This window comes from Haliotis rubra, unplaced genomic scaffold (genome assembly GCF_003918875.1).
Source record: "Haliotis rubra isolate DU_JTF1 unplaced genomic scaffold, ASM391887v1 Scf108, whole genome shotgun sequence".
NCBI classification, from domain to species: Eukaryota; Metazoa; Mollusca; class Gastropoda; order Lepetellida; family Haliotidae; genus Haliotis; species Haliotis rubra.
The window spans coordinates 1,281,132-1,308,154 of record NW_025764981.1 but is presented as its reverse complement, the minus strand read 5'-3'; the positions used below and the strand labels follow the sequence as shown (position 1 = coordinate 1,308,154).

Sequence of the window (27,023 nt, the reverse complement as noted above, 5' to 3'; positions counted from 1 at the left end):
TCACCAATGTGACATGGCAACAACAGTTAGAATCTTTCTCTCGTTTATTCATCATGCAACCTAAAATATACCACTCAAATAAACTTAAAGAACATCCAATGTTTTGATGCAACTCCTGTCTTCACTGGTGGGTACACAGTGTTCCTTAACTTTTTTTGAGTAGCATATGTATTTGATATATTACATCCTTACAACATTACAAGCGAACCAAGCAGCCATAGCGTCTCCCATCTGATTAGATATTTGTTCAATTTACATTGAAAACTTTAACCATTACATTTACATTCAAAATCAAAATATTAAATTTTCAAAGTTATTATCAAAGCACAATTATCAATCCTTTTGAATAATTGTGGGCTCGTTAAAATGGAGACAAAAGTAATTGATTAAAATAGCTACACGGCCACCACTCATCAATATTATCCCAATTCATAGTTTTTTAGTTAGGACTGACATTAAAACCTGAGATGAAAAAGTTCTACTTCTCATAAAATAGTACTATGAAGTAACATGTAGAAGTATAGGCAGATATAAATTCAAAGTTATAACTTTTATACCCAAATGCACTGTTCTACTCAATCTCAAACCGTCAGACCACATGGATCAATTATGACACAAAAGTCATCATGATGACACATTCTGCATGTTTGAAAATTTAGATTATCTATTACAATCCTTCTAAATCAAAAATACCAAGAATGAATGAAAAGAAGAAGAAATAAAATATGGCCCTATTTACTTTCGTACTTCCTTCACCCGAAATATAAAAAAATTACTAATATTGTATGTAGTGTTCCTTGACTACTAAAATGTGTTAACTGATCTAAGTACAAATATTGACAAAAATGATATCTGTTGTAACTGAAACTCTATATTTACATTGTAAAATAACAATGTTTTAATTCTAAATGGGAACAAACACTTGATTAAAAGCATGTACAGCCATGTTCATCTTCAGTAGTGTTATTGGAGAAATACCTCTCCTCTTTCATTAAACGAACTGACAGCACTTGCCATCATGATTTAAAATATTTTCCAATCTTTAATAATCAGATTTAGAAATATACACATATTTATAAATAATATCCCCTGACTGTTTGTCAACTGTAGTTGTGGAACGTCAAATCTTTCAGTGGTCCCTAAAAGGCATGTGTCTATTTTCATACAATGAATGCTCCCTTGTAACATGTGGGAAATGCCAGCAAATTATTTGATTTGATAATTCATTTGTTTTAAACAAGCAAAAACATGACAGTATCAGGGATTGGGAAAAGCAGGGGCCATGGGCCATTTTTCACATAGGAATAAAAAACGGCCCAATACAATTTTGAAGTTTTTGAATCCTGAAAATGGCCCATTGTGAAATTTCTCTATCCCAATCCCTGCAGTATTAAAGGTCATGAGGCTATTTTGACCTGATACACATTGTCATCGGAGGATACACTATTGCATTTCTTAAAGATGCACGTGATGTTTTATGGTGAAGTGTCTGTTTGATGTTTAATGCTGCACTCAGCGTTATTCCAGCTATATGACGGTGGTCTGTACATAATTCAGTCTGGACCAGACTATCCAGTGATCAAGATCATGAGCATCGAACTACGCAATAGGGATACGATGACATGAGTCTAAGAAGTCAGCGAGTCTGACCACCCGATCCCATTAGTTGTCTCTTACAACAAGCATGGGTTGTTGAAGACAAGTTCTAACATGGATCTTCACAGGTTTATGGTGAAGTGAAGTGAAATGAGTGAGTGAGTGAGTATGGTTTTACGCCGCTTTTAGCAATATTCCAGCCAATTCACGGCGGGGGACACCAGAAATGGGCTCTACACATTGTACCCATGTGGGGAATCGAACCCAGGTCTTCGGCGTGACGAGCGGACGCTTTAACCACTAGGCTACCCCACAGCCCCTGAAGTGAAATGGGTTTAATGTTGCAGTCAAAGATTATTGCACTTAAGCAGTGGTTTGTGTTTGTGTGGGAGTGTGTAGGAGCGTGAATACTGGTCTGGACTAATGGCAGCCTCATAGTGCTTGTCCAGGAGATACCCCGCAGCAGTTCAACATAGCTACCCATGCAGACAACTCATACTGTCCGTGGGCCTACCTGACCTTACATCTGGTGGGGTAACAACATCATTTCATCTTCGTGTGGAATATAGTGCCAAAAGGGATGCAGATTTTTACCATACTAGGGTATGGTGCTCACAAACATAATCTGTGTGTATTTGGGATTCGGACCCTAAGGGATGTATCGATAAACAAAATAATGGGCCACCCATAAAATCTAAGATTGTGACTTAGATGAGGATGTGTATTATGTAAAGTGACACGTTATCTATAAATGTCTGTGTCGGTGGGTTTAATGATTGAGGTACTATTTGTGTACCATGACAATGTGTACCATGTATCGGTACAGCCTTGGGTACACAACAGTCAGTTGACAAATGAGGCACTATGTGAGGAGAATATCTTCTGTATGTGACAGGCTGACTGTGTAACCATGGCAACTAATAGGTTGACGTGAGGATGGACGATGAATGAATGATGTATCAGTGACAACTTCCTCTCCATCATGACAAATCAAACCGCTCAGCTCGTTTCCGCTTCTTCTCCTGCAACAATAAAGTGAATGAATGAGCGAGTGAGTGAGTGAGGCTTTATACATTATATGGTTAATAGCAAATTTTACCAGTCATGAACGAGTGAGTGAGTAGGATTTGAAGCCACTTTTAGCAATATTCTAGCAATATCATGGCGGGGACACCAGAAATGGTCTTCACACATTGTACCCATGTGGGGAATCATACCGGGTCTTTCGTATGACGAGCAAACGCTTTAACCACTGGGCTACCCCATCGTGTCTTGAAAAGTATTTACATAGGGAACTTCTGTAAACAAAACCCCAGCCTTGTTGCACATAACTAAAACTATTATCTCAATACTCGACTGAATATTTGTTCTGAACAATTTTTGCATTAACAGTTGTACTTTAAAATGTTTGTGAATTGCCAAATGACACTTGCTGAGTGGTCTGAGTAAGGTGCAAAAATCTGAGATCCATTGACAGGCATTGTGTATGTTATAACCCCTACTGTTGATGCAGTCACATTTAGAATACATTGTGTTTACAGCTGGGCCTCCTTTCACAAAGCACTAAGGTGATGGTAAGTCACTAAGGTGATCGTAAGTCACTAAGGTAACCTTAGTGCAATGTTAAAGAATGGGAGTTCAGGTTAACCTCATCCTCGATAATCTCCAGGGTAAACTTTCCGATAAGTCTCCACTAGTACCCTGGATGCTGATAATTTAGCTAAACCTGTAAAGGTTTCCAATTCTTTGAAGAGAATCGTCCTTGGGGTACATATATGCATTTTCTGCGGCTGAAAATGTCATTTGATAATTTTAATACATATACGGCCCCCACCACGTGGAGTTACCTCCCTGCTACGCATGCGCAGCCAACCAGGTAAGCACCTAGGCCCGTATCATCATTCCTTCTGCTGAATAAATCAGTGAACAGCATTGCGGGGAGGTTCGGTGGCCCTACCCCAAGGACGATTCTCTTCAAAGAATTGGAAACCTCTACAGGTTTAGCTAATTCTTTTTCATAGAGATCGTCCTTGGGGTACATATATGCATTAACTCAGACTCCCAAAGACCCGAGGCTAGGGAGGAGGGAATTCTGTCACAGTACACGTAAATAGCGATTGTTAGGAAGAATGTAACGGACGCCACAACACTCACCTATCACGTGTCCCGAAGCTTCCGCGAGAGGCATGATGGGAGGGTAACCGACAGGGAGGAAAGTACTGAGATGCGACCTCATAGGTTAAGCAAAGCAATTCGCACACAGTGCGAAAGTAAACAAGAAAAAAATTGTGTCCAGGGACACGGATCATCATCCCCTTATCTGAACACCAGCGCATATAGCGGGACCACCTATCCTCATATTGAACATTTGTCGAATCCTGCCTCGAAGCCAGAATTGTGTCTGCAACTGCTGCTTCGAAGCTAGACCTGACAAGAGGCCAAGCCACCCACTGAATCCTTGGATTGGGGTATGGCGCGCCGTTCTGAGTGAGAATGTCCGGTCGCAAAGGTAATAGAACAGGAGGCTGAGCCAGAGACCTGAGAATTACCGGAAAACAGCTCTGTGACAGCCATAGCTGTGCCAGTAGCACAAGTAGCCGAGCTGGCTGGGTGGACAGCTGGGAAAGGACCCGGGGAATGAGTGGTAGTGGCGGAAACGCCCACACCACCTTGCCCGTTTAATCCAGCAGGAAGGCCTCGGAAGCCAACGCCCTCTGGTCCGGTATTCGAGAGCAGAACACGGGTATCTGATTTGTCCCGCTGGAGCAAACAGATCCACCTGGAACAATCCATACAACTGGGAGATAACTCCAAATATCTGCCGGTCGAGCATCATGCGGGGCCAGGATCTGGTGAGAAAGAGCATCTGCTCGCACGTTCTCCAGCCCCGGGTGATAAACAGGAATCACCTGACAGTCGCACCAGAGGAGAAATTCCCATGTCTCCCAAAGGAGCTTAGGGACACCGTGTCGCCTTTGCTTCAGGATGTACGCCATCATGGCCGTCACGGTTGTCCAACTGAAGACGCGAACCACCTGGCCCTGAACGCAATTCTCCGAAACGCCGAAAACCAACCGCACAGCCTCAGTTCTAAGACGCGATGTGAAGGCGGGCTTCGGACCAGAGTCCGGACACTCTGGCCACCCCGCTCTTATGGGGCGGGGTGGCGCAGGGACCGGAACCCCAGGAATCCTCAACGGACCCTGCGCCAGCACCGAGAGGGGGACTGGGAGCGAACCCTCCCCCTCCGGGGTAGCCGATGCGTCTGGACCCGAAACCAAAGGCAAAGGATCAACAGTCGCATCCAGGCTAAGGGATCGAGCCGGGCTCGGCGATCCCATCCCCAGACTCTCGGTCCCCTGTTCAGAGTTGGCGGATAATTCCAACGGACTCATGAACAAGGGACTTCACGGAGTCCATGTGCTGCTGAAACCATTGAGTGATGATTGACATATCAAAACCACTAGAGGACGGGAGGACCTCCTCAGATTTGGGGTGAAATCATACAGACAAAATGACAGGTAGGAAACCTTAATATATATGCAAGAACTCCTTTTACCGCTTTCAGAGTAGCTCTGCAACAATTATGTTGCCAAGTTTAATCGGGTAGATAAAAGAAGCGAAAGTGAGTTGTGATTGGTACGCTCAACTTCCCAGCGTAGACACCTGATAGGATAAAAAGCCAGCCAAGGGAGATAATAAAATCATGGGGCAGAGCCATAGATGCATCCAGGATATAGTGGAGATTTATCAGAACGTATACCCTGGAGATTATCGAGGATGGGTTAACCTTAGAAAAGGTTGTTTCGTGAAAGGAGCCCCTGATGCATTAATCAGTCAAATAAAGTGAGGGAGCTGTTGATTTGACTGCAGCTTTGAACATTGGGTTACAACATAGCATGAGAGATAAATATGGGATGAAAGTCTCAAGTAACACAGGTCGTAGATGTCATCAGTGACCATTCCATTTTTCTGAAATTTTACAAGTCTACGCTAGCTTTGAATAATGCACTTCACAAATGTATCATCTCATAATATTAACTATTCCAAAAGGGTTTCTGCTTTTACATTTCCATCCTACTGAAACCCTGAAGACTTACATCTAACTCGGGGAGGGACGCTGTCTTTCCTCGTGCAGAACTGTCCGAAGACACCATGGCTCCAAATCTCTCCTTCCGCCTCCGGATGCGGTCTTCCTCCTCCAGCTGCAGATCATAAAAAAAAAAAATTACTGGACGATGTCGTATTGTGAGTGAGTGAGTGAGTGAGTGAGGTGAGTGAGTGAGTGAGTGAGTGAGTGAGTGAGTGAGTGAGTGAGTGAGTGAGTGAGTGAGTGAGTGAGTGAGTGAGTGAGTTTAGTTTTATGCCGCACTCACAGGGGTGGAAATAACCCATTGCCCGACTGAGCAATATTCCAGCTAAAGTGAGCTATATGGTGGTGGTCCGTAAATAATCATTTCTGGACCAGACAATCCAGTGAGCAACAGCATGAGCATCGATCTCCGCAAATTGGGAACAGATGACAAGTGTCAACCAAGCCAGCGAGCCTGACCACCCGATCTTATGACAAGCATAGGTTACTGAAGGTTCATTCTAACCCGGATCTTCACAGGTCTGTCGTATTGTGAGACTATTGATTGTTGTTTAATGCAACAGACACACAACTATTCCAGTAAATAAATCTGGATTTAACAATCTAGTGACTGATAGTAAATGCAATGCTTTGTGACGTCAGTGACCCCACCACCCCTTTGTGACATGAGTGACCGCACAACCCCTTTGTGACATCAGTGACCCCACCACCCCTTTGTGACGTCAGTGACCCCACCACCCCTTTGTGACATCAGTGACCCCACCACCCCTTTGTGACATGAGTGACCGCGACAACCCCTTTGTGACATGAGTGACCCCACCCCCCTTTGTGACATCAGTGACCCCACCACCCCCTTTGTGACGCCAGTGACCCCACCACCCCTTTGTGACATCAGTGACCCCACAACCCCTTTGTGACAAGAGTGACCAGACAACCCCTTTGTGACATCAGTGACCCCACCACCCCTTTGTGGACGCCAGGACCCCACCACCCCTTTGTGACATCAGTGACCCCACCACCCCCTTTGTGACATCAGTGACCCCACCACCCCTTTGTGACATCAGTGACCCTTTACCCCTTTGTGACGTCAGTGACCCCACCACCCTTTGTGACATCAGTGACCGCGACAACCCCTTTGTGACATCAGTGACCCCACCACCCCTTTGTGACATCAGTGACCCAACCACCCCTTTGTAGACATCAGTGACCCCACCCCTTTGTGACGTCAGTGACTGCACAACCCCTTTGTGACATCAGTGACCCCACCACCCCTTTGTGACATCAGTGACCCCACCACCCCTTTGTGACATCAGTGACCCCACCACCCCTTTGTGACGTCAGTGACCCCACCACCCCTTTGTGACATCAGTGACCCACCACCCCTTTGTGACGCCAGTGACCCCAGTGACCCACCCCCTTTGTGACGTCAGTGACCCCACCACCCCTTTGTGACATCAGTGACCGCACAACCCCTTTGTGACATCAGTGACCGCACAACCCCTTTGTGACGTCAGTGACCCTACCACCCCTTTGTGATGTCAGGGTACAATGATACGACCCATTATGTCACAGCTTGCAACCATACGTTTAAAGTGATTACTTCCACCCAGAATCCTACACATATCACAGTAACATCATCCTCCTTTATTGTTTTTCATTTCTATTTCAAAATGTTCGGAAAGAAAGAATCTGTTTAAAGCAGACCTCTACTCCTCCTGTCTTACCTTAGACAGAGCAGTGGAAACAGTCGATCCAAATCTCTCTGCCCGCTTCTTGAGTTTGTCCAAGTCTTCTGCCTGAAGAAGAACATGTATTCAGAATGAACAGTATTTCAGAATTTAGTATAGTTGGGTGGGAGTCTAACTTGACAGGTCTTAGGAGTTGAGAACTTTCACTGTCCTGGAAACCTCTAGTGAGACCAGCAAGGAGTACAGGGACCTATTTTCTGCTGGAATACCCACAAGGAAGACAGGTATTATGTGCTGTGGGACAGCCATGAGTACAGGGACCTATTTTCTGCTGGAATACCCACAAGGAAGACAGGTATTATGTGCTGTGGGACAGCCATGAGTACAGGGATCTATTTTCTGCTGGAATACCCACAAGGAAGACAGGTATTATGTGCTCTGGGACAGCCATGAGTACAGGGACCTATTTTCTGCTGGAATAACCACAAGGAAGACAGGTATTATGTGCTTTGGGACAGCCATGAGTACAGGGACCTATTTTCTGCTGGAATAACCACAAGGAAGACAGGTATTATGTGCTGTGGGACAGCCATGAGTACAGGGACCTATTTTCTGCTGGAATACCCACAAGGAAGACAGGTATTATGTGCTCTGGGACAGCCATGAGTACAGGGACCTATTTTCTGCTGGAATACCCACAAAGGAAGACAGGTATTGTGCTGTGGGACAGCCATGAGTACAGGGACCTATTTTCTGCTGGAATACCCACAAGGAAGACAGGTATTATGTGCTGTGGGACAGCCATGAGTACAGGGACCTATTTTCTGCTGGAATAACCACAAGGAAGACAGGTATTATGTGCTCTGGGACAGCTATGAGTACAGGACCTATTTACCCACAAGGAAAGACAGGTATTATGTGCCTGGGACAGCCATGAGTACAGGGGACCTATTTTCTGCTGGAATACCCACAAGGAAGACAGGTATTATGTGCTGTGGGACAGCCATGAGTACAGGGACCTATTTTCTGCTGAAATACTGGAATACCCACAAGGAAGACAGGTATTATGTGCAGGTATTATGTGCTGGGGACAGCCATGAGTACAGGGACCTATTTTCTGCTGGAATAACCACAAAGGAAGACAGGTATTAGGTATTATGTGCTGTGGGACAGCCATGAGTACAGGGACCTATTTTCTGCTGGAATACCCACAAGGAAGACAGGTATTATGTGCTGTGGGACAGCCATGAGTACAGGGACCTATTTTCTGCTGAAATACCCACAAGGAAGACAGGTATTATGTGCTGTGGGACAGCCATGAGTACAGGGACCTATTTTCTGCTGGAATACCCACAAGGAAGACAGGTATTATGTGCTGTGGGACAGCCATGAGTACAGGGACCTATTTTCTGCTGGAATAACCTCAAGGAAGACAGGTATTATGTGCTGTGGGACAGCCATGAGTACAGGGACCTATTTTCTGCTGGAATAACCACAAGGAAGACAGGTATTATGTGCTGTGGGACAGCCATGAGTACAGGGACCTATTTTCTGCTGGAATAATGTGCCCCAGCCAAGGAAGACAGGTATTATGTGCTGTGGGACAGCCATGAGTACAGGTGACCTATTTTCTGCTGGAATACCCACAAGGAAGACAGGTATTATGTGCTGTGGGACAGCCATGAGTACAGGGACCTATTTTCTCCTGGAATACCCACAAGGAAGACAGGTATTATGTGCTCTGGGACAGCCATGAGTACAGGGACCTATTTTCTGCTGGAATAACCACAAGGAAGACAGGTATTATGTGCTATGGGACAGCCATGAGTGGGACATTTTCATGAGTACCCAGGGACCTATTTTCTGCTGGAATATTTTCTCCACATAGGAAGAAGACAGGTATTATGTGCTGTGGGACAGACATGAGTACAGGGACCTATTTTCTGCTGGAATACCCACAAGGAAGACAGGTATTATGTGATGTGGGACAGCCATGAGTACAGGGACCTATTTTCTCCTGGAATACCCACAAGGAAGACAGGTATTATGTGCTGTGGGACAGCCATGAGTACAGGGACCTATTTTCTGCTGGAATACCCACAAGGAAGACAGGTATTATGTGCTGTGGGACAGCCATGAGTACAGGGACCTATTTTCTGCTGAAATACCCACAAGAAAGACAGACATGTGCTCTGGGACAGCCATGAGTACAGGGACCTATTTTCTGCTGGAATACCCACAAGGAAGACAGGTATTATGTGCTGTGGGACAGCCATGAGTACAGGGACCTATTTTCTGCTGGAATAACCACAAGGAAGACAGGTATTTATGCTGTGGGACAGACATGAGTACAGGGACCTATTTTCTGCTGGAATAACCACAAGGAAGACAGGTATTATGTGCTGTGGGACAGCCATGACTGATTGACTGACTGAGTTTAGTTTTACGCCACTTTTAGCAATATTCCAGCAATATCACGGCGGGGGACACAAGAAATGGGCCGGGACAGCCATGAGGGAGCACTGAGGGTCTAAACTGGAATCAAGACAAGTATGTGAAATATTCTGATCTGGAATCACCAAGGGAAATATGACAGTTCTGGGAGTTTATATCACTTACTGTGACTGGTGTTTGTGACAGTTTCCCCGGCTTTTCCACAGCTGTTGGTGCGGTTGTTTTGGCAGTTGTAGTGTTGCTGGCGTTGATGCCAAACCTGGAAATTGGAGCAAGTTTTGAGATACAGTGCACAATGTAATGGTTCTTTATGGGCTTCAGACACTGTTTCTATGATTCCCATCTGTGTATGTTGGAAAATAATGACTGCAAAGAAACAAACTTGTATCTTCGTCTGAATCAGCATTTAAAGTTCTGTTTTTGTTTAACGCCGCACTCAGCAATATTCCAGCTATATGGCGGCGGGTCTGTAAATAATCAAGCCTGGACCAGACAATCCAGTGATCAACAGCATGAGCATTGATCTGCGCAATTGGGATATAATGACATGTGTTAACCATCCTGTTAGTCGCCTCTTACGACAAGCATGGGTTGCTGAAGCCCAATTCTAACCTGGTCACTTCAAGTTCTGAGACAGATAGGAAGATACTGAAGCCTGTGTAGAAAATAACACTCAATTCATGAGTGTGACTGAGTGATTTGGGACCTGTGAAGATGTGGGTTAGATTAAGTTTGTCTACAGCAACTCATGCTTGTCGTAAGAAGCAGCTGAGAGGTTTGGCTTGCTGACTTGGTCAACACACGATATCATCTCCCAATTGAGTATATTGATGCACGTGAAGTGAATCACTGGATTGTCTGGTCCAGACTTTAATGTTCAGACCACAGTCATATAGCTGGAACATTGCCGTGAGCTGCGTTAAACAACACAATATAATTTAGTTAGCATTTTCGATGATAACTTTCTCAATCAGACAACTTGAGTCTTGAGAATCTTATACTGACTGACTGAGTTTAGTTTTACGCCGCTTTAAGCAATATTCCAGCAACATCACGATGGGGGACACCAGAAATGGGCTTCACACATTGTACCCATGTGGGGATTCGAACCCGGGTTTTCGGCGTGACGAGCCAACGCTTTAACCACTAGGCTACCCCACCACCCCTGAGAATCTTATAGCATCAGTGGTACTGGATATTTACTTATTAGTGATCTTTCATATTGGATATTGATAGTTTTTCCCTTAGTGTTCAATATATTTTTCAATCTCCTGGGCAATTTGACATCAATGAGAAGAACTAAATGAAAACCCAAACAATTCTGCTAAAATGCTGTCTCAAGTGGCTTCTAGTTTGTGTCTGTTCAGCTGCTTCCCCAAATGTGTAAAATGTAAGATTACACAATATGCATGATCAGTTGACAATAAGTGTGATGTTTATGCATTTTTCACATCACATCTCATGGGGTGTTCTTACCTGGCAAATCCTGATGGCATGGTATGTTTACTTATCATCATAAGTAAGATATTCGCAGTTTTTGCATATCGCATAAATGAGACAAGAATTTTGTCACTATACCTTTCTGCTCGCAGCTGTAGTTTCGTTTTTTCTGACTGAGCACCAAACCGTTCTGCTCTCTTTTTTAGTCTCTGAAGAATTAAAACAAGACAAATTTAACTGATCATCAGAACAATATCATCATGCGAGAATCTGAGTATGTGTGTGCATTTTTGTGTGCATGTGCATGCATGTGGTTTTCAACACATACCCTCAACAATATTTCAGTTTGAAGATGATGTACATGACTGAGTCTAGACCAGATTATCCAGTGACTGATATCAAGAGCAATGATCCATGCCGCCAGGATGCAATGACACATCAACAACCGAGTCACTAGGCCAAGTGACACCAAGCTGATCTTGTTTAATCCTACATCAAGGCCCCGTTTATCAAAGCTCTCGTAAGCCTTAGATCTCGTAACTTTTCTCGTAGCATTAGCACCTCCCATGTTACAGTTTTCTGCTAAGAGAAAAGTTACTTAGATCTTAAGCTTACGAGAGCTTTGTGAAACGAGGCCCAGGACACTAAGTACCAGCTGGTGCTAATGTGAGTGAGTGAGTTTAGTTTTATGGCGTGGTCTGTAAATAATCGAGTCTGGACCAGACAATCAAGTGATCAACAGCATGACTATCGATCTACGCAACTGGGATACGATGATATATGTCAACCAAGTCAGCGAGTCTGACCACCAGATCACATTGGTTGCCTCTAACGACAAGCATGGGTTGCTGAAGACTAATTGTAACACGGATGGATCTTCGTGGGCATGTAGGTCATGTATATATACTCTGATCTGTTCCAACGCCTTCAGTAGTGGTGTTCGATGATCGAAAATTGATCGAAAAAAAAAAAATCGATCGAAAGAAGGTTTAAATTGATTGTAAAAAAAATATTTTTGATTAATCAGAATTTTGTTGTTTTTGTATAACACTCTTGAATTAAGTATACTAACCATTTAATTTGATGAATATTTACGAACAAACATGCACTCAACAGCGTAAAGCTATGCCCATTGTAAAATATTTGCCACTTTTATTGTTTAATTACAATTCCAGTGTCTTACTTGCATGCGTGCATTTCATTGCATGACGGTATTAGATATAAAAAAACATTAATAAGAAAAAACCTGGGGAAAAACCCTTAAAATTGGTGATTACATTAAAAATGTATATATTTCGATTATAATCGATAATCGTTCACCACAAGTCCTCTGATAATCGATAGTGGATTTGTTTTCCGATTCCCAACACTAGTCTTCAGGGTCTCTAGGTCCAAACTTGGTTCCTAACATCTTTAAGTGTTATATCATGATGCCATGCACATTTATCAGCTTACTAGGTCAGATCTACACTTAAGTCTGGGACCATCATTCCTTAAGTATATAAGCAACATGTTATATACTGAGAGAAATAAATAAAGGATCACTGGAATATGCAAGCGTTCCTTTATTATATTCCAGTTTTCATCACCACAGCCCTTTTCAAAGCTGGTGATGAAAAGTGGCAAATTTTGAAGGAATGCTTGAATTTTCCTGTGTTCCTTTATTTGTTTCTCTTAGTATATTTGGTATAACACTTTCTCAGAAAAATACAGATTCTAGTACTGTTTGGTTTGACTCCAATCCAAGATTTGAGGTGAGGTGAAATTGGGTTTTACGTTGTGCTTGAGAATATTTCGGCTCATATGACAACGTGCATGCGCGATGTAATGTGCGGCTGCTTGTACTAGCCCAGACTTAAGCTGGTTTTATAGTGCTAGCTCACTGAGATACCATGCCGCAGTGAAGCATGAATACCCTACTCAGACACATTATACTGACTCGAGGCCGACCAGTCCTTGTTGTACCCATTAATGCTGAGCCAGGCAGGGACCAACAAGTACCATCTTTTAAAGTCTTTTTTGGTATGACGCTGTCGAGGATCGTTACCCGCTGACCTTCCGCCTCGGGCGGATTCTAATCCAAGATTTGAACTTACACTTTTAGAGTGAGGCACCTACTGCCCAAGACACTACATCTGCGCTTGAAACTCAGCTACCAGGGTTCATAACAATGGAAATCTGACAAGCGATGGTTATCAACCTTACTTTGTGCATTCCTCTGAGAATTGTGAGTAAAGGTAAAGTGTAAACTTGCATGCCTCCCATCGCTGAAAGCTATGAGTGAGTGAGGGGGTGACTTAGGTTTTACACCACTTTTTTAGCAATATTCCAGCAATATTACAGTGGTTACACCAGAAAACGGGCTCCACATATTGTACCCCTGTGGGGAATCGAACCTGGGCCTTTGTCGTGACAAGCAGGCTTTAACCACTAGGCTACCCACCACCCCTGAAAGCTATGAATACACAAGCTCTGTAGAAAGCTTTAAGGACAAACCTCAACCTCGGCATCACCCGACAATGGCGAATTTGATTGATGACACAGGTGGCTGACACAGGCTCGCTTTCTGTAAACAATACACAAGGATAAATAACATGCTTCCCATTCCTTCAAGTGAAAGTTTGGAAACCTCCCAATCCGGGGTGATGATTATGATGACTTTATGGAGAAGCATGTACAATGTGAACGACACCCCCACCCCCAAAAAAAATAAAAATAAAAATGTATGTACTCAGATTCAGTACATCTAAACTGCGTGTGCCTCAAGGTTCAGTATTGGGCCCGATATTATTCACTCTTTATACCAAGGAATTGGGTCAAGTCATCGACCAGCACAAGCTGCCAAGACACCTATACGCTGATGATACGCGAGCTCATTAAAATATTTCGACCAATAGCATCCATAGCAGAAGCAGCCTCTGCGATGTTACCAACTGCTGTACACAGATAAAAGAATGGATGAACATCAATAAACTCAAGCTTAATGGCTGACAAGATGGAGTGCATGCTAATAGGCCCATCTGCAAGATGTACCCAGTCAGGTCTCACCGTGAAGTTCAGATCGGAAGCTCAAGTATTGATGTCACTTTCGTTCTGTGAAGAACTTGGGTGTTGTTTTGGACTCAGAACTGTCCATGAAGCAACATGTCAGCCACATCTCCCCGAAGTTTGCTCTTTCCAACTGAGGAATATCAGCAACATCAGAAAGTACCTGACCAAAGAATCACTTATAATCCTGATTCTCACCCTGGTAACATCTAGGATTGATTACTGTAACAGCCTCCTTGCCGGTGCACCCAAGTCTGTTACCAACAAACTACAGCACATCCAGAATACAGCTGCTCGGATAGTCTCCAGCTGCAGGAAGTACGACCATATCACCCCATCTTACATGACTTACACTGGCTGCCCATCCGACAGAGAATCAGCTATAAGATCTTGTGTCATGTGTTTCGATGCCTGTCTGAAGATGCTCCACAATATCTGTGTGATTTGATCACAGAGTACAAACCAGCTCGACCTTTCGCGGTCAGAAAACAAGCTCCTGTTGCAAGTTCCATCTGTCAAATCTGTGAACTATGGATAACGTTCCTTTGCTTTCAGTGCAGCAAAGGAATGGAACGATCTCCCAGTCAATCTCAGACAGTCTTCATCTCTTGCCTCCTTCCAACCGAAAGCTAAAGACTTACTTATTTAATAGTGCCTTTCTAGAATGACTCTTAAAGGTCACATAAACCCTAGGGGGTAAAATACATAAATCACTAACTGGCATCGTTATAAATGAAACCCCGGCCATTAAAACTACTCATTTCGACCTTTAATTGACTTAAATCGACCTTTTGACAACAGTGCACAATTCTCACCACAACTTAAATTTCAACCAATCAGAGCGGTAGCGACTGTGACGCCATATGAGGAATAGCTTTGAGGGCCGATGCAGAATTCATCTACATTTTAGGGGTTAAATTATCTTGTTTACAGGCTTGTATAAACCTGAAATTGTGACAATTGTTGTGGAAAATGAAAGCTATATGTTCTCACAATCTACTTGCATTTAATTTTGTCTCCTGCTTTGCCTAGTTTCCGAAGTTACAACTTGTTTTCATAGACGCTTCTGTCACAATTGATTGGTGTCAAGTAGGGCCCTATTTGTATAATGACTGATCCAAATTGATCCCATTTCTGTGTTTTTTTACCTCGATATTTAATCATGTCATGTAAAAATCTGTTTGTATTCTCAAACAGTGTCGGCCCATAAGTTTTCACATGCAATACAGCAATTAATACTCCCTCAAGTAACCCGTGTTAGGTGGTATAAACCTACACATGTTATTTGTCATCATTCACTTGATGGTCAGTTAATGAATTTATAACAGGTATAATTAGTGGTGACACACTTAGATTACCCGACAAAGGTTCCCATTTGGCATTTAATTGTGTCTGAAGTAAATATTCAACATTATCAACATCGATCAAAGGATTAACCGATAACACGCTGATTGATTAATTACTTTTATCTTACACAGCCGGAATTGTCAAAAGGTAGTGTTTATGTATGTAGATTTACTAATCTATACTGAATACACTCTGTCGTGGTCGGTGTTCAGCGTAAAAACAACGCCCATCTTTCAAAGGATTAACCGGCAATATATTGATTGATTGCCCATTATTGGCTAACTAAATTACTGTTTTTAAAGAAAGGCGGACATTATGCAATTAGTTGCCAGGTGTGCTATCTTGGGTGACCAATGAGACTATACACCAATACCTGAAAAGATTTATCACTTTTCCGTATATTAAACTGTTAAAAGACACATCATTTGGAACAGTTTTGTGGATATTGATGGATACATTCCTCGAACAAGGTAATGGCCTGATATTGTTCCTATAACTTTAATCTGTTTTAATTTTAATATTTGCATTTTGTTTTTATTCATTTGTCGTAGCATTCAACAGAATCATTGTTTTCAATGAGACAGACAACATGCACTAGGGTGTGTGTGATTCACATTGGCAAACTATAAAATGTCTAGATATTACAGTTCTGTTATACATTCACTATAAGTATCAGCAGATCGTCTGCTTTTTATTTAGTTTCAAAATGCATACAAGTGTGATAATAAACTAATTAGGATTATAAGACCAAATATAAAGACGCTTATTGACTAGTATCTACATACTGGTGAGTGGACATTAACCATGGGAATGTAGCAAGAAATTTATCGCAAAGCAGTATTGTGACTTCGACCCCCACCTCGCCTCCGCGGAAGAAATCGTTATGTTATAAGTTGTGTCATGCAAAATCCTTTTGGTTATGATTCCAATACATATTTAACAACGAGTAGAAAGTAGTCTTGATTTTCTAACTTGATGAAAACAAACTATAATCTCATTAATTCTAACAGATTTTTTATTTTTAAAATGGCGGCTTCTGTCGGGAACATCCGCCAGTCTGAGGATAAATGGTATTTAGGTTTGTTTTCACCGAAAGTTACAAAATCAAAACTACTTTCTACTGGTAGTAAAATATGTATTTTATTGATGGCTAATAGGATTTTGCATGACATAGCGTATATCATAACAATTTCTCTCGTGGCAGCGAGGTGGGTGTCAATATAATACTACTTACAATATTATTGTTACTTCTCGACCACAACCTCACTTCGAGGAAGAAATCGTTATGTTACAAGTTGTGTCATAGAAAATCTTTATGGTCATCAATCATATGCATATTTTACTACAACTAGTAAGTAGTTTTGATTCTTTAACTCCGTGAAGCGATCTGAACACAAGTAAGATATCGCTTCAGGCTTCCACAACGCCGCCGCGACTCACAAACATAACCCATTTTGCACTTAACCGCGGGTCCTGTGGAAATCTGTGCATGGGGACACCATCGCCCGACCCCTAGGAGCAATTGACTTTACAAAGCAACGATTCGCATGTCGCCGCTGATGTCGAGAAATCATCAAAATGATGAGCGTGCATACACATTTCTATACAACTAACTGAAAATCGCTCCTCATATGACGCCACTGCAGTGCTCTGGCGACAGAGTTACGTAACCTGTCTGTGGTTTCGTTGGCGGGCGAGAGGGAAGCAGGCTTAATTTTCGCCACTTTTAATCGCTTTGGTATTAATTAACCACAAGTTTTAAAGAATAAATTTGGTGTTCCGGCGATAAGACTAACCACACATCTTTCTTATGTAATGGTTAAAAGAGTAACAAAAACAAAGTTTAGTGGTTCTTTAATACCCACATATATAATAGCTTAGAGCATGCATTGTGCATGGATTAATGCGCTATATAAATTCACTATTATTATTATTATTATTACAAAATAAGTGACTCCCTGCATGTCATGTACAAAATCAATGCCCCATAATTTCTAAGCATAATATTAAACATTTATATGTACAAAATTGCTGACTCCCCTTAAAATCATCATCATACCCCCTAGCCATAAATTATGAACAGTCCCTTACAGCCCTTACAGTTACTTTTTGAACAGTTTTCAGTTATATGATGGTGTCATTCTAATGATAGAGTAAAGTCAAAAGTGACAGCTGACACTAGTATGTTCTGTTTGGAGAGTTTACAGGTGTATGGCGATATATTTTGGTTTCTCTTATGCCACACTCAGCAATATTTTCCAAGTACAGTGGAATCTGTCTATTAAGGACTGGCCTGGGACGGACTTATTTGTCAACTTTAGTCTGTTACCACATAAAAGCACCGTAAATCTCTCTTTGGAAACTTTTCCACCTTTGCAGCATCGGCTTTGTCGGACAGTGTCTTGTCAGGTAAGGGGCAAAGAAAAGTCCAGTTTCGTCACAGTTAAACACATTCTCCATCTCATAATCACCAATCAAGCTTGGTAAAATAAATAAACCATCGAGAACAGAAGAAACGGAGATGTTTATTCAATGGGCTGTTATTTTAGTCAGCTATGTAATGGATTACAAAGCATTGTTCTCATAGCAAGCTGATTGTCGGACTCTTATTTTAGTCCATAATTGAGAGAGTCCAGATTATAAAGCAAATTATGAACAATTTTGCTGGGACTCAGAGTAGTCTGCATTATGGAGAAAACTGGTTTACAAAGAGTCCAGATTTGACAGATTCCACTGTATAAGAGTGGGCAGTGAGTGAGTTTTATTTACGTTGCTTTTAGCAATATACCAGCAATATCACGGTAGGGAACACCAGAAATGAGCTTCACACATTGTACCAATGTGGGGAATCAAACCCAGGTCTTCGGCGCGGTGAGCGGACGCTTTAACCACTTGCCTACCCTGAGCCTGGATGAAACATACCCTGTGATATTTTGCGGGTAACAAACCATGCTGTCTGGGTACAGGGATACACTATGAGCCAAGTCACCGAGATTTCACACATTTAAGGAACAAACTGAGAATGACAACACATCAGTCAGCACAACACACCATCCTGACACAATCAAGGCATGTATACATTCACTGAGTCGTGGTGAGTCAGCTTGATCTAGCAAGGAAACTCATAATAATGCAGGTTATAGATGCCTAACTTTCAACACTCGTAGATGCGCCATAATTACTGATTCTGCTGACAGAAGAACAAATAAGACATCATGGCAATGTCTCCCTCCACTACAGAAGAATGAATTGTAAACCAAAAGTGTGTGTTTTCTGCAATTTCATTGGTCGAGAAACCTTGTCGAATACAGTTCGATTCCCTGAATTATAAAAGCCGAAATAACAGCCCAATGATACATAAGAATATGCAGTACTTAATTTGCATAATGGAGGCTAACTCTATTTTGTGTGACGCTGATTTTTTTCTTGGTCCCTTTGATGAAATATATTTACTAGTTTTTATCTGTTGGTCACATAGATTACCATTTGTCTAATGTAGATTTTAGTCATTGTCACTTCTAAGAATCTTCCCCGAACACTGAAGATAGTTCAGGAATATAACAGATATGAATGTATAGAGTGAGTGAGTGAGTTTAGTTTTACGCCGCACTCAGCAATATCCCAGCTATATGGTCAACCAAGTCAGCTTAAGTGAACGATCCGGTGATAGAAGCTGGAAATTAGGTTAAGGTCACCCAAATTAATTGGTTCATTCCTGCGTAATCACTCAATGTAGGCTGTCAACATAATTGAAGACATTGGGTACAAAGACAGCTTTTTAATGACTGGTGTCTACATAATCATAATATATTTTGAAGACATTGGGTACTGCTAAGAAGAGTTTGTAAAGTGGTCAGAAAAAGTAGTGGTGGTGACCTGGGGGTGACCTTGAAATAAGATCAAGGTCACCCAAATCGGTGTCTTAGCATAATCCCCATTGTAAGATCAAGGTTGGACGCGCATACGGACGCTGCTGAATACATAATCCCCCGTTCTGTGTTGCGGAGGGGAACAAAAAACAAACGAAAACAAATCAAGGTCCTACTGGGGTTTGAACCCATGATATATGTTCATGGCCAAGTTATATAGGGATGCCATCTGCACAGTGACTTGTACCAGTAGACAATGGAACACACCCACTGCTTATACTCACACTTTGACAGGGGCTATGAGAGCTATTTTCTTCTTTGGTGGCTCATCAGGTTCGTCCTTCTTGATTTCCTTCAACACCATGTCGTCGTCATGCTCCTGTAAACAAGCGTGCCATGTGCTGGGTGAAGTTACACAATATATCACTTCCAGAAAATATGCAAATGACTTATAGTTGTTGCAGGGTTACTCTTGACGAAGTAAGTTTTGATTCATGCAAGATGCAATGGCGGTACGGGTGATACTAGTTTCAAAATGTTACAGAACTTTCTGCAAAGATGAATACTTTAATATTTCTACCAGTAATACATTCTAATGAAATAAATAACTTTTTCAAATGGGATGAATTGTTTTTGCGCAAGTTGCTGATGTAAACAGCCGACCCTGGGCGTGGTGTTTCTGCTTTCCTGATGTTATGACATGCCGCAAAAATAGAGAGTTCCAGTATACATGAAGATAGGATGATTTTGAATATATTGTCAGACAAAAGATCAATTGAGTGATGAAACTAACCTTAGAGAAAAATAAATAATCAACTTTACAACTTGCAGAATACAAGGTTCATACATGGTAATCTCTTCTGAGCAAATGATGATAGCGTGAAATCAGAGAGAGACAGAGAGAGAGAGACAGAGAGCCAGAGAGACAGGAGGGAGGAGGGGGGAAGGGGGAAGAGAGAGAATGACCCATCGGCCCAAGACTCACTTCATGCGGCTACATCAGCTGCAGAAAGAGGTACAAGGAGAGAGAGAGAGAGAGAGAGAGAGAGAGAGAGAGAGAGAGAGAGAGAGAGAGAGAGAGAGAGAGAGAGAGAGAGAGAGAGAGAGAGAGAGAGAGAGAGAGAGAGAGAGAGAGAGAGAGAGAGAGAGAGACATGAAGCTGTAAGTAATCAGTTATCAGGCAACTTATACTAAAACACTTTCTTTGCAGAGAATATAAAAATACTAGCCACAGCAAAGTGTATGAGATTTATTTGCTTGTTATTTGATGTAGAGCTGATTATGATGTCTTCCTACCTCCAAGCTTATATTTTCTTCACCAAGGCTGATTTCTGGGGTTTCTCCGAGACTGATGTCTGCAGCCTCACCAGAACCTGAAATCAAAGTAGGCACATTACATGACTGCATTAGTTATAAGGTACTCAAATAAGGAAAACTGTAATTAACACAAACCGTTCTCCGGGCGTTCATAAGTAATAGCCTAATTCCACAAAAAGATCTATTTAATATCTTATAGTCCATTTGGCTCAAAATCGGACCGATGAATTGCAATGTAACTCGAAAACTACTAAACATATAATACTCGATGAAACAATGATCATAAAAAAAACATCAGACCAACTGTGATTTTTTGGCAGAATTTATGTCCTAAAAATTAAGATAAACCTGTAGAGGCTTCCAATTCTTTGAAGGGAATCTTCCTTGGGGTACATATATGCATTTTCTGCGGCTGAAAATGTCATGTGAAAGTTGTATCAATGTTTTAATAAAAATACTGTACAATAAATAAAAATCTTTTTTAATTATTACACGGCCCCCACCACGTGGAGTTACCTCCCTGCTACGCATGTGCAGCCAACCAGGTAAGCACCTAGGCCCATATCATCATTCCTTCTGCTGAACAAGTCAGTGAACAGAATTGCAGGGAGGTGGGTGCCCCTACCCCAAGGACGATTCTCTTCAAAGAATTGGAAACCTCTACAGGTTTAGCTAATTCTATTTCATAGAGATTGTCCTTGGGGTACATATATGCATTAACACAGACTCCCAAAGACCGGAGGCTAGGGAGAAGGGAATTCTGTCACAGTACAAATAAATAGCAATCTCGTAATTACAAAAAGTTACTAACGCCATAAAACTCACCTGCCATGGGTCCCCGAAGCTTTCGCGAGAGGCATTATGGGAGGTGACTCGAGAGGGAGAAATCGTACTGAGGACCAACCTCAACTAGTTAAGCATGACAACACATCATATAGAGTGTAAACAAACCCCGCCCACAGAGTGAAAAGTCTATAGAGAGCACAGTACGGGGAAAACCAGAACTTACAACCGAAATCTCAACTGAGCGATTGAAAGGTGGCAAGAATCAACAGCGGATATGTTAATTAAACAACAATTGAATGCAGCGTCACTAGAAACCAAATAAACAAGACTCACTCGGTCAGGGTTGCAGGACACTGTCCACCGGAGAGAACAGAACGGCCAAAGTGTTCTCGATCACGGGAGTGTGTATCCAGCTGATAGTGCCGTATAAAAGTGCTAGGCCAGCTCCAAATAGCGGCAGAGCAAATCTCTTCAACATGTTCAATGGGCAGTGCTGCTGCAAAAGCTTTTGACGTGGCCACTGCCCTGACCGAGTGAGCCTTCAATCCCTCAGGGGGAGGCTTGCCCTTAGCCTGATACGCAGCACAAATGACCGATACAAGCCAACGTGATAGGGTCTGTTTGCTAGCCGGCATGCCAGCCTTCCCGCCAACGTAACAGCAGAACAGATGGGTACCCGTACGGATCCCTTGTGTTTGTTTGATATAGACTTTGAGGGTCTTACGGACACAGGGGTGGAAATAACTTTAAAATTGATAGTGTACTCCGGTACAGTGGCACATGTAAAGTCAATTGCCCTGATAATCTTTCCACTATTCCCATCGTTTTCTTCCTGATTTTTTAAATATACAACATAATTAACATTGGAAAGTCAACCGGACACCGGTACAGTGTGATATACAAATTTGCTTGCCTGACAAAAAAAACACTGGACTCGGACGTCGGGCAATGGGTTATTTCCACCCCTGGGACATCCAACGGGTGAGCGGTCGTTGCAGAGGTCCCCGATGTGGAAGGCTTGGTAAGGGTATGAAGTTTGATAGGAGCTGGCACATTGAAAGCGTGATTGATCTTCGGACGGTAACTATCCGGGAGGCGAATACTGACACGATCTGGATGGAACACAGTCAGTGCCGGGTCTGCGGACATGGCATGTAAATCACCGACCCTTCTCCCAGATGTCACCGCCACCAGAAACTCCAATATTTGGACTTATTCCGCAGAAAAGGGATCTGCAATTCCCCAATCTGAACACCAGCGTGCATAGCGGGACCACATATCCTTGTACTGAACGTTTGTCGAATCCCTCCTCAAAGCCAGAGTTGTGTCTGCACCTGCTGTGTGCTTCGAGGCTAGACCTGACAGAGGCCAAGCCACCCACTGAATCCTTGGATTGGGGTATGGCGAGCCGTTCTGAGTGAGCATGTCCAGTCGCGAAGGTAATAGAATAGGAGGCTGAGCCAGAAACCTGAGAATTACTGGAAACCAGCTCTGTGACGGCCAAAGCGGTGTCAGAAGCACAAGTAGCCGAGCTGGCTGGGTGGACAGCTGGGAGAGGACCCGGGAAATGAGTGGTAGAGGCGGAAACGTCCACAGCACCTTGCCCGTCCAATCCAGCAGGAAGGCGTCGGAAGCCAACGCCCTCTGGTCCGGTATTTGTCGCAGAACACGGGTATCTGATTCGTCCCGCCGGATGCAAACAGATCCACCGGGAATGATCTGTACAACTGGGAGATAACTCTGAATATCTGCCGGTCGAGCATTCACTCGTGCGGGTCCAGGATCCGGCAAGAGAGAGCGTCTGCTCATACATTCTCCAGCCACGGGAGATAAACAGGAATCACCTGACAGTCGCACTGGGCGCACCAGAGGAGAAACTCCCATGTCTCCCGCAGGAGCGCTAGGGACACTGTGCCGCCTTGCTTCAGGATGTACGTCATGGCCATATTGTCCAACTGAAGACGAACCACCTGGCCCTCAACATGCTCCCAGAAGCCCTCGAAAACCAACCGCACAGCTCTCAGTTCTAAGACATTAATGTGAAGGTGGGTCTCGGCTTCGGACCAGCGTCCTGACACCGACAGACTGCCAGGAAACCCAGCAATCCACCCAACCCCAGCCCGTGAGGGACGCATCGTTTTGAGCTGTAAGAGCTGGCGTCGGGATTTCCAAAGGGACCCCCTTGGAGAGATTCCAGACATTGGTCCACCACTGAAGGTGAGGAGACAACCACCCGGGAACTGTGAGACACTTCTCCAGATCCTCCGAGTGCGCCAACAGACTCATCAACACTTGCTGGATAGGGCGCATCATCAACCGCACATGCCACACGACAGAGATAGTTGCCGCCATATGACCTAGCAGACGGAGCCAAGTCCGCGCAGGTGCCTGGGGCTGGGAGAGGAACGAAGACACCATCTCCCGTACTCTGGTGATCCGGTCGGGCAACAGAGACACAAGACCATTGTGAGTTGTGAACTGCGCCCCGAGAAAAACCAAGTCCTGGGTGGGTACCAGGTCGGATTTCTTGAGGTTTATGATCCACCCCAGTCAAACTAGTACTGAGTACTAGAATGTCTATTACTGTGTGAATAGAATCTAGGCTCGCTGGCTGAGTTAGTGCACGCAGCAACCAGTCGTCTAGGTAAGGGTGACAATGCCTTCCGTGCGACCGCGCGAGAGTCACCGGCACAAACATGAGCTTGGTGAACACCCTCGGGGCAGTGGATATGCCGAAGGGGAGCACCTTGAACTGATAATACATCCAGTCGTAAGAGAACCGGATGAACTGTTTGACCGCGGGATGAATAGGCACATGTAGATACGCATCCTTTAGATCGATCGACATAAGCCAATCGCCGGGCTAAACAGAGGAGATCACCGAGCGAAGTGTCTCCATCTTGAAGGATGGAACCTGCACCACAACATTGATACTTGTGTAAAGGGCAATGAACAATAAAACAAGACTTTTTCAGATAAAATATGTTTGTAAATGATTCTAAGACAGTACACCATTGCTGTGGTGCGTATTTGCTACGTTTTCTAAATTATTTCCTACCGCATCGTGCATATTTTTTATCCGTACATACGCCGATACGGCCCTTATCTGGAGCCCTGCTTGACCCTCCAATATTAGGTAAATCATTGTGACAAGCCAACTCAGGTGTGACCCCAACAAGTTTGATTAAAGCATCAAATAACCCCTCCCACAAAAAATTATGGTCATTGCCAGTGATAATAGGGTTTCCTGATCAAAGATGACACAATGTTGTCATGTGATCTAAAATTATTACAAAGGATTAAAATCCTAATCTGCTGTTACTTAAGTTTATTTTTAAGTCTGTCTTTTATAAGCATGATTACTTGATCAAACTTTGGTAGGCCAAGAAAAATCAGCCTCCAGATTAACCCAGGATATAGTCAAGAGATGCATGTAAGAGATGGCTGACCCAGTTGTGGCTCTGAGCTATCCAATCTTTACATTTGTGTCCGGGCTTCGGCAATTCTTTCCTGTTCAACTCAATATTTCAATAATAATTTTCAATGGATTTTGAAAATCCTGACCAAGATATCTGGTTGAAAAACTTCTATAATTCTGTTCTCCTATTCTCACAGTAAACATGTTTCTTTGCCGACCGAAAACTAGGAAGTGGCCCAAGTCTGGGAGAGATCAAAATCTTGCAATGTCACGATTATTGGTGAGTTTTTACCAACTTGGACAACTTTTCCCCGCCCTTTCAAGTAGAATTGCTCTTCCATACACTCCATAACGTTACTTCCTCGTTATACCTCAAGTAGAGCTGTGTAATATTACTGGTAAACCGGTATAGTATCTCGCGATACGATTATCGCGATATGGTTCAGATTTTGCAATATATTGGGTCATCCAGAGTTAGCTCCATTTGAATTATCTGCCCCTCCGCCCCGATTTCCATAGCAAACAAATGTGCTCTAAAAGTGCCAAATATACTTTTATTTCTGTTGGTTTCATGTAACATTTTACAAGTGGAAGTGTCATCATAAGTGGCTCCAAAATTGCCAAATAGTCTACCAAATACGTTACGTTTTATGAGTTTGAATGGTTTCATTAGGAAGAATTAAGTGGCATCAAATGTACCAATTTTTATTTGGACTTATTAGTAGAATCTGAATGAATCACATACAGTAACAATAATAATATACTGCACTGAAGTGCATTCTGTTTAAGCAAACAACACTGACTATGAAAATCATGTTATACTATTACCTTTATCATTATGTTCGCAAAACATTGGTGCAATATATTCCACATTAAGGCTCTATATTATTTTAATTATCTGTAAACGATTGGCATACAGCCATACACAATGGAGGTGGGGAGCCTGAAAGTATGGTGTAACAGCAAATTAGAAGATGATGTCGCACTCAGAGAGCTATTATGAATTTATGATGTACGCACTTGGGCAGAAACCTTCCAGTCAATATATCACAATATGCATTGCAATATCACTAAATTATTCCAATATATCGCAATAGGAAAATCAGGGCAATATCCAGCCCTAACCACAAGAATAGGAGAAGCCTCATTTCGTCAATGGCGGATGACATTGTTTATCACCGGGCTCACGAGTGGTAATTCACCTGATGGATCTAGCTGCTGATAGATGCAGATGTTGATGAAGAAGGCCCTTCATTTAAGAACAAAAAGCATTCATACAATAAGAAATGTTTGTGTTATTTTTTCAGTCGATATCCGCATTACCGCGAGAATAGAAATACCTGCTGCTGCTTCTAGTCCCTTCATAAGGCGCTCCACAAGTTCTGCCTTGGTCCCTGAAACTGCAAGACCTCGCTCTTTCAGCTCTTTCTTCAGGTCTGCAACCTGCAAGTGAAAGAGATATTTACAAGCCACATCCCCGAGACAAAAAGTTCATTGGGCTAAAATACTTCAACTGAAGCCATTTTGGGATTTACTCACCAATTTGCAGAGAACTTGAAGTTGCTAAATAGTATATTTTAAACAATTCAGTAGAGAATAAATGGAACAAGTACATCTTTTAATATAGGACATGTTGGTAGTAATACTTGCATTTCATGAACATTATGGTATTCGTATCGTGTCCACATCTACATACAACGATACATGTGCGTTGTTATTCTTCGTGCGAGCCGAATACTACATTTTACATTATCAAAGAATTCAAAGCGTTACTTTGTAACCTTTTCAGGAATTGTACAGGGAATACACAAAGTAAGTTAGTGCAGCTGATAACAAAACGAAATAGACATGCATCTGTGAGCAACACACCTTCAACTTTTGAATATTTTCGGAAGAAAGCACTGAATCCGCCATTTTGTTTCACTTGGAGTTTCCTATCTCTCAGAAAGAAGACTTATTTTCAAGGG

The 27,023-nt window shown here is 42.7% G+C and overlaps 1 protein-coding gene across 3 annotated transcripts; it reads right to left on the bottom strand.

The window, feature by feature from the left end:
* Positions 1-1,988: 1,988 nt before the first annotated feature.
* LOC124281161 (SAP domain-containing ribonucleoprotein-like) lies at positions 1,989-27,023 on the bottom strand. Of its 3 annotated transcripts, none has more exons than XM_046717197.1 (10): positions 26,926-27,023; positions 26,397-26,499; positions 20,832-20,911; positions 19,820-19,914; positions 13,768-13,837; positions 11,410-11,480; positions 9,997-10,090; positions 7,414-7,485; positions 5,697-5,801; positions 1,989-2,618 (listed from the first exon to the last, which is right to left on the bottom strand). In XM_046717197.1, exons 1-10 carry the CDS (start codon positions 26,968-26,970, stop codon positions 2,577-2,579), a joined length of 777 nt encoding a protein of 258 aa, XP_046573153.1. In that variant the 5' UTR covers positions 26,971-27,023; the 3' UTR covers positions 1,989-2,576. The 3 variants fall into 3 exon arrangements, with proteins under 3 accessions (XP_046573153.1, XP_046573157.1, XP_046573164.1); XM_046717201.1 differs by having other exon boundaries at positions 20,832-20,908; XM_046717208.1 differs by having other exon boundaries at positions 26,403-26,499.

What these genes read in the sequence shown, in the direction of transcription:
- LOC124281161 (XM_046717197.1), bottom strand. Translation starts at nt 26,970, where the DNA reads ATGGCGGATTCAGTGCTTTCTTCCGAAAATATTCAAAAGTTGAAG. An exon ending in AAGAAAATATAAGCTTGGAG is followed by an intron (nt 19,915 to 20,831) that starts GTAGGAAGACAT and finishes GCTTGTTTACAG; the next exon opens with GAGCATGACGACGACATGGT. An exon ending in TTTCCACTGCTCTGTCTAAG is followed by an intron (nt 5,802 to 7,413) that starts GTAAGACAGGAG and finishes TATGATCTGCAG; the next exon opens with CTGGAGGAGGAAGACCGCAT.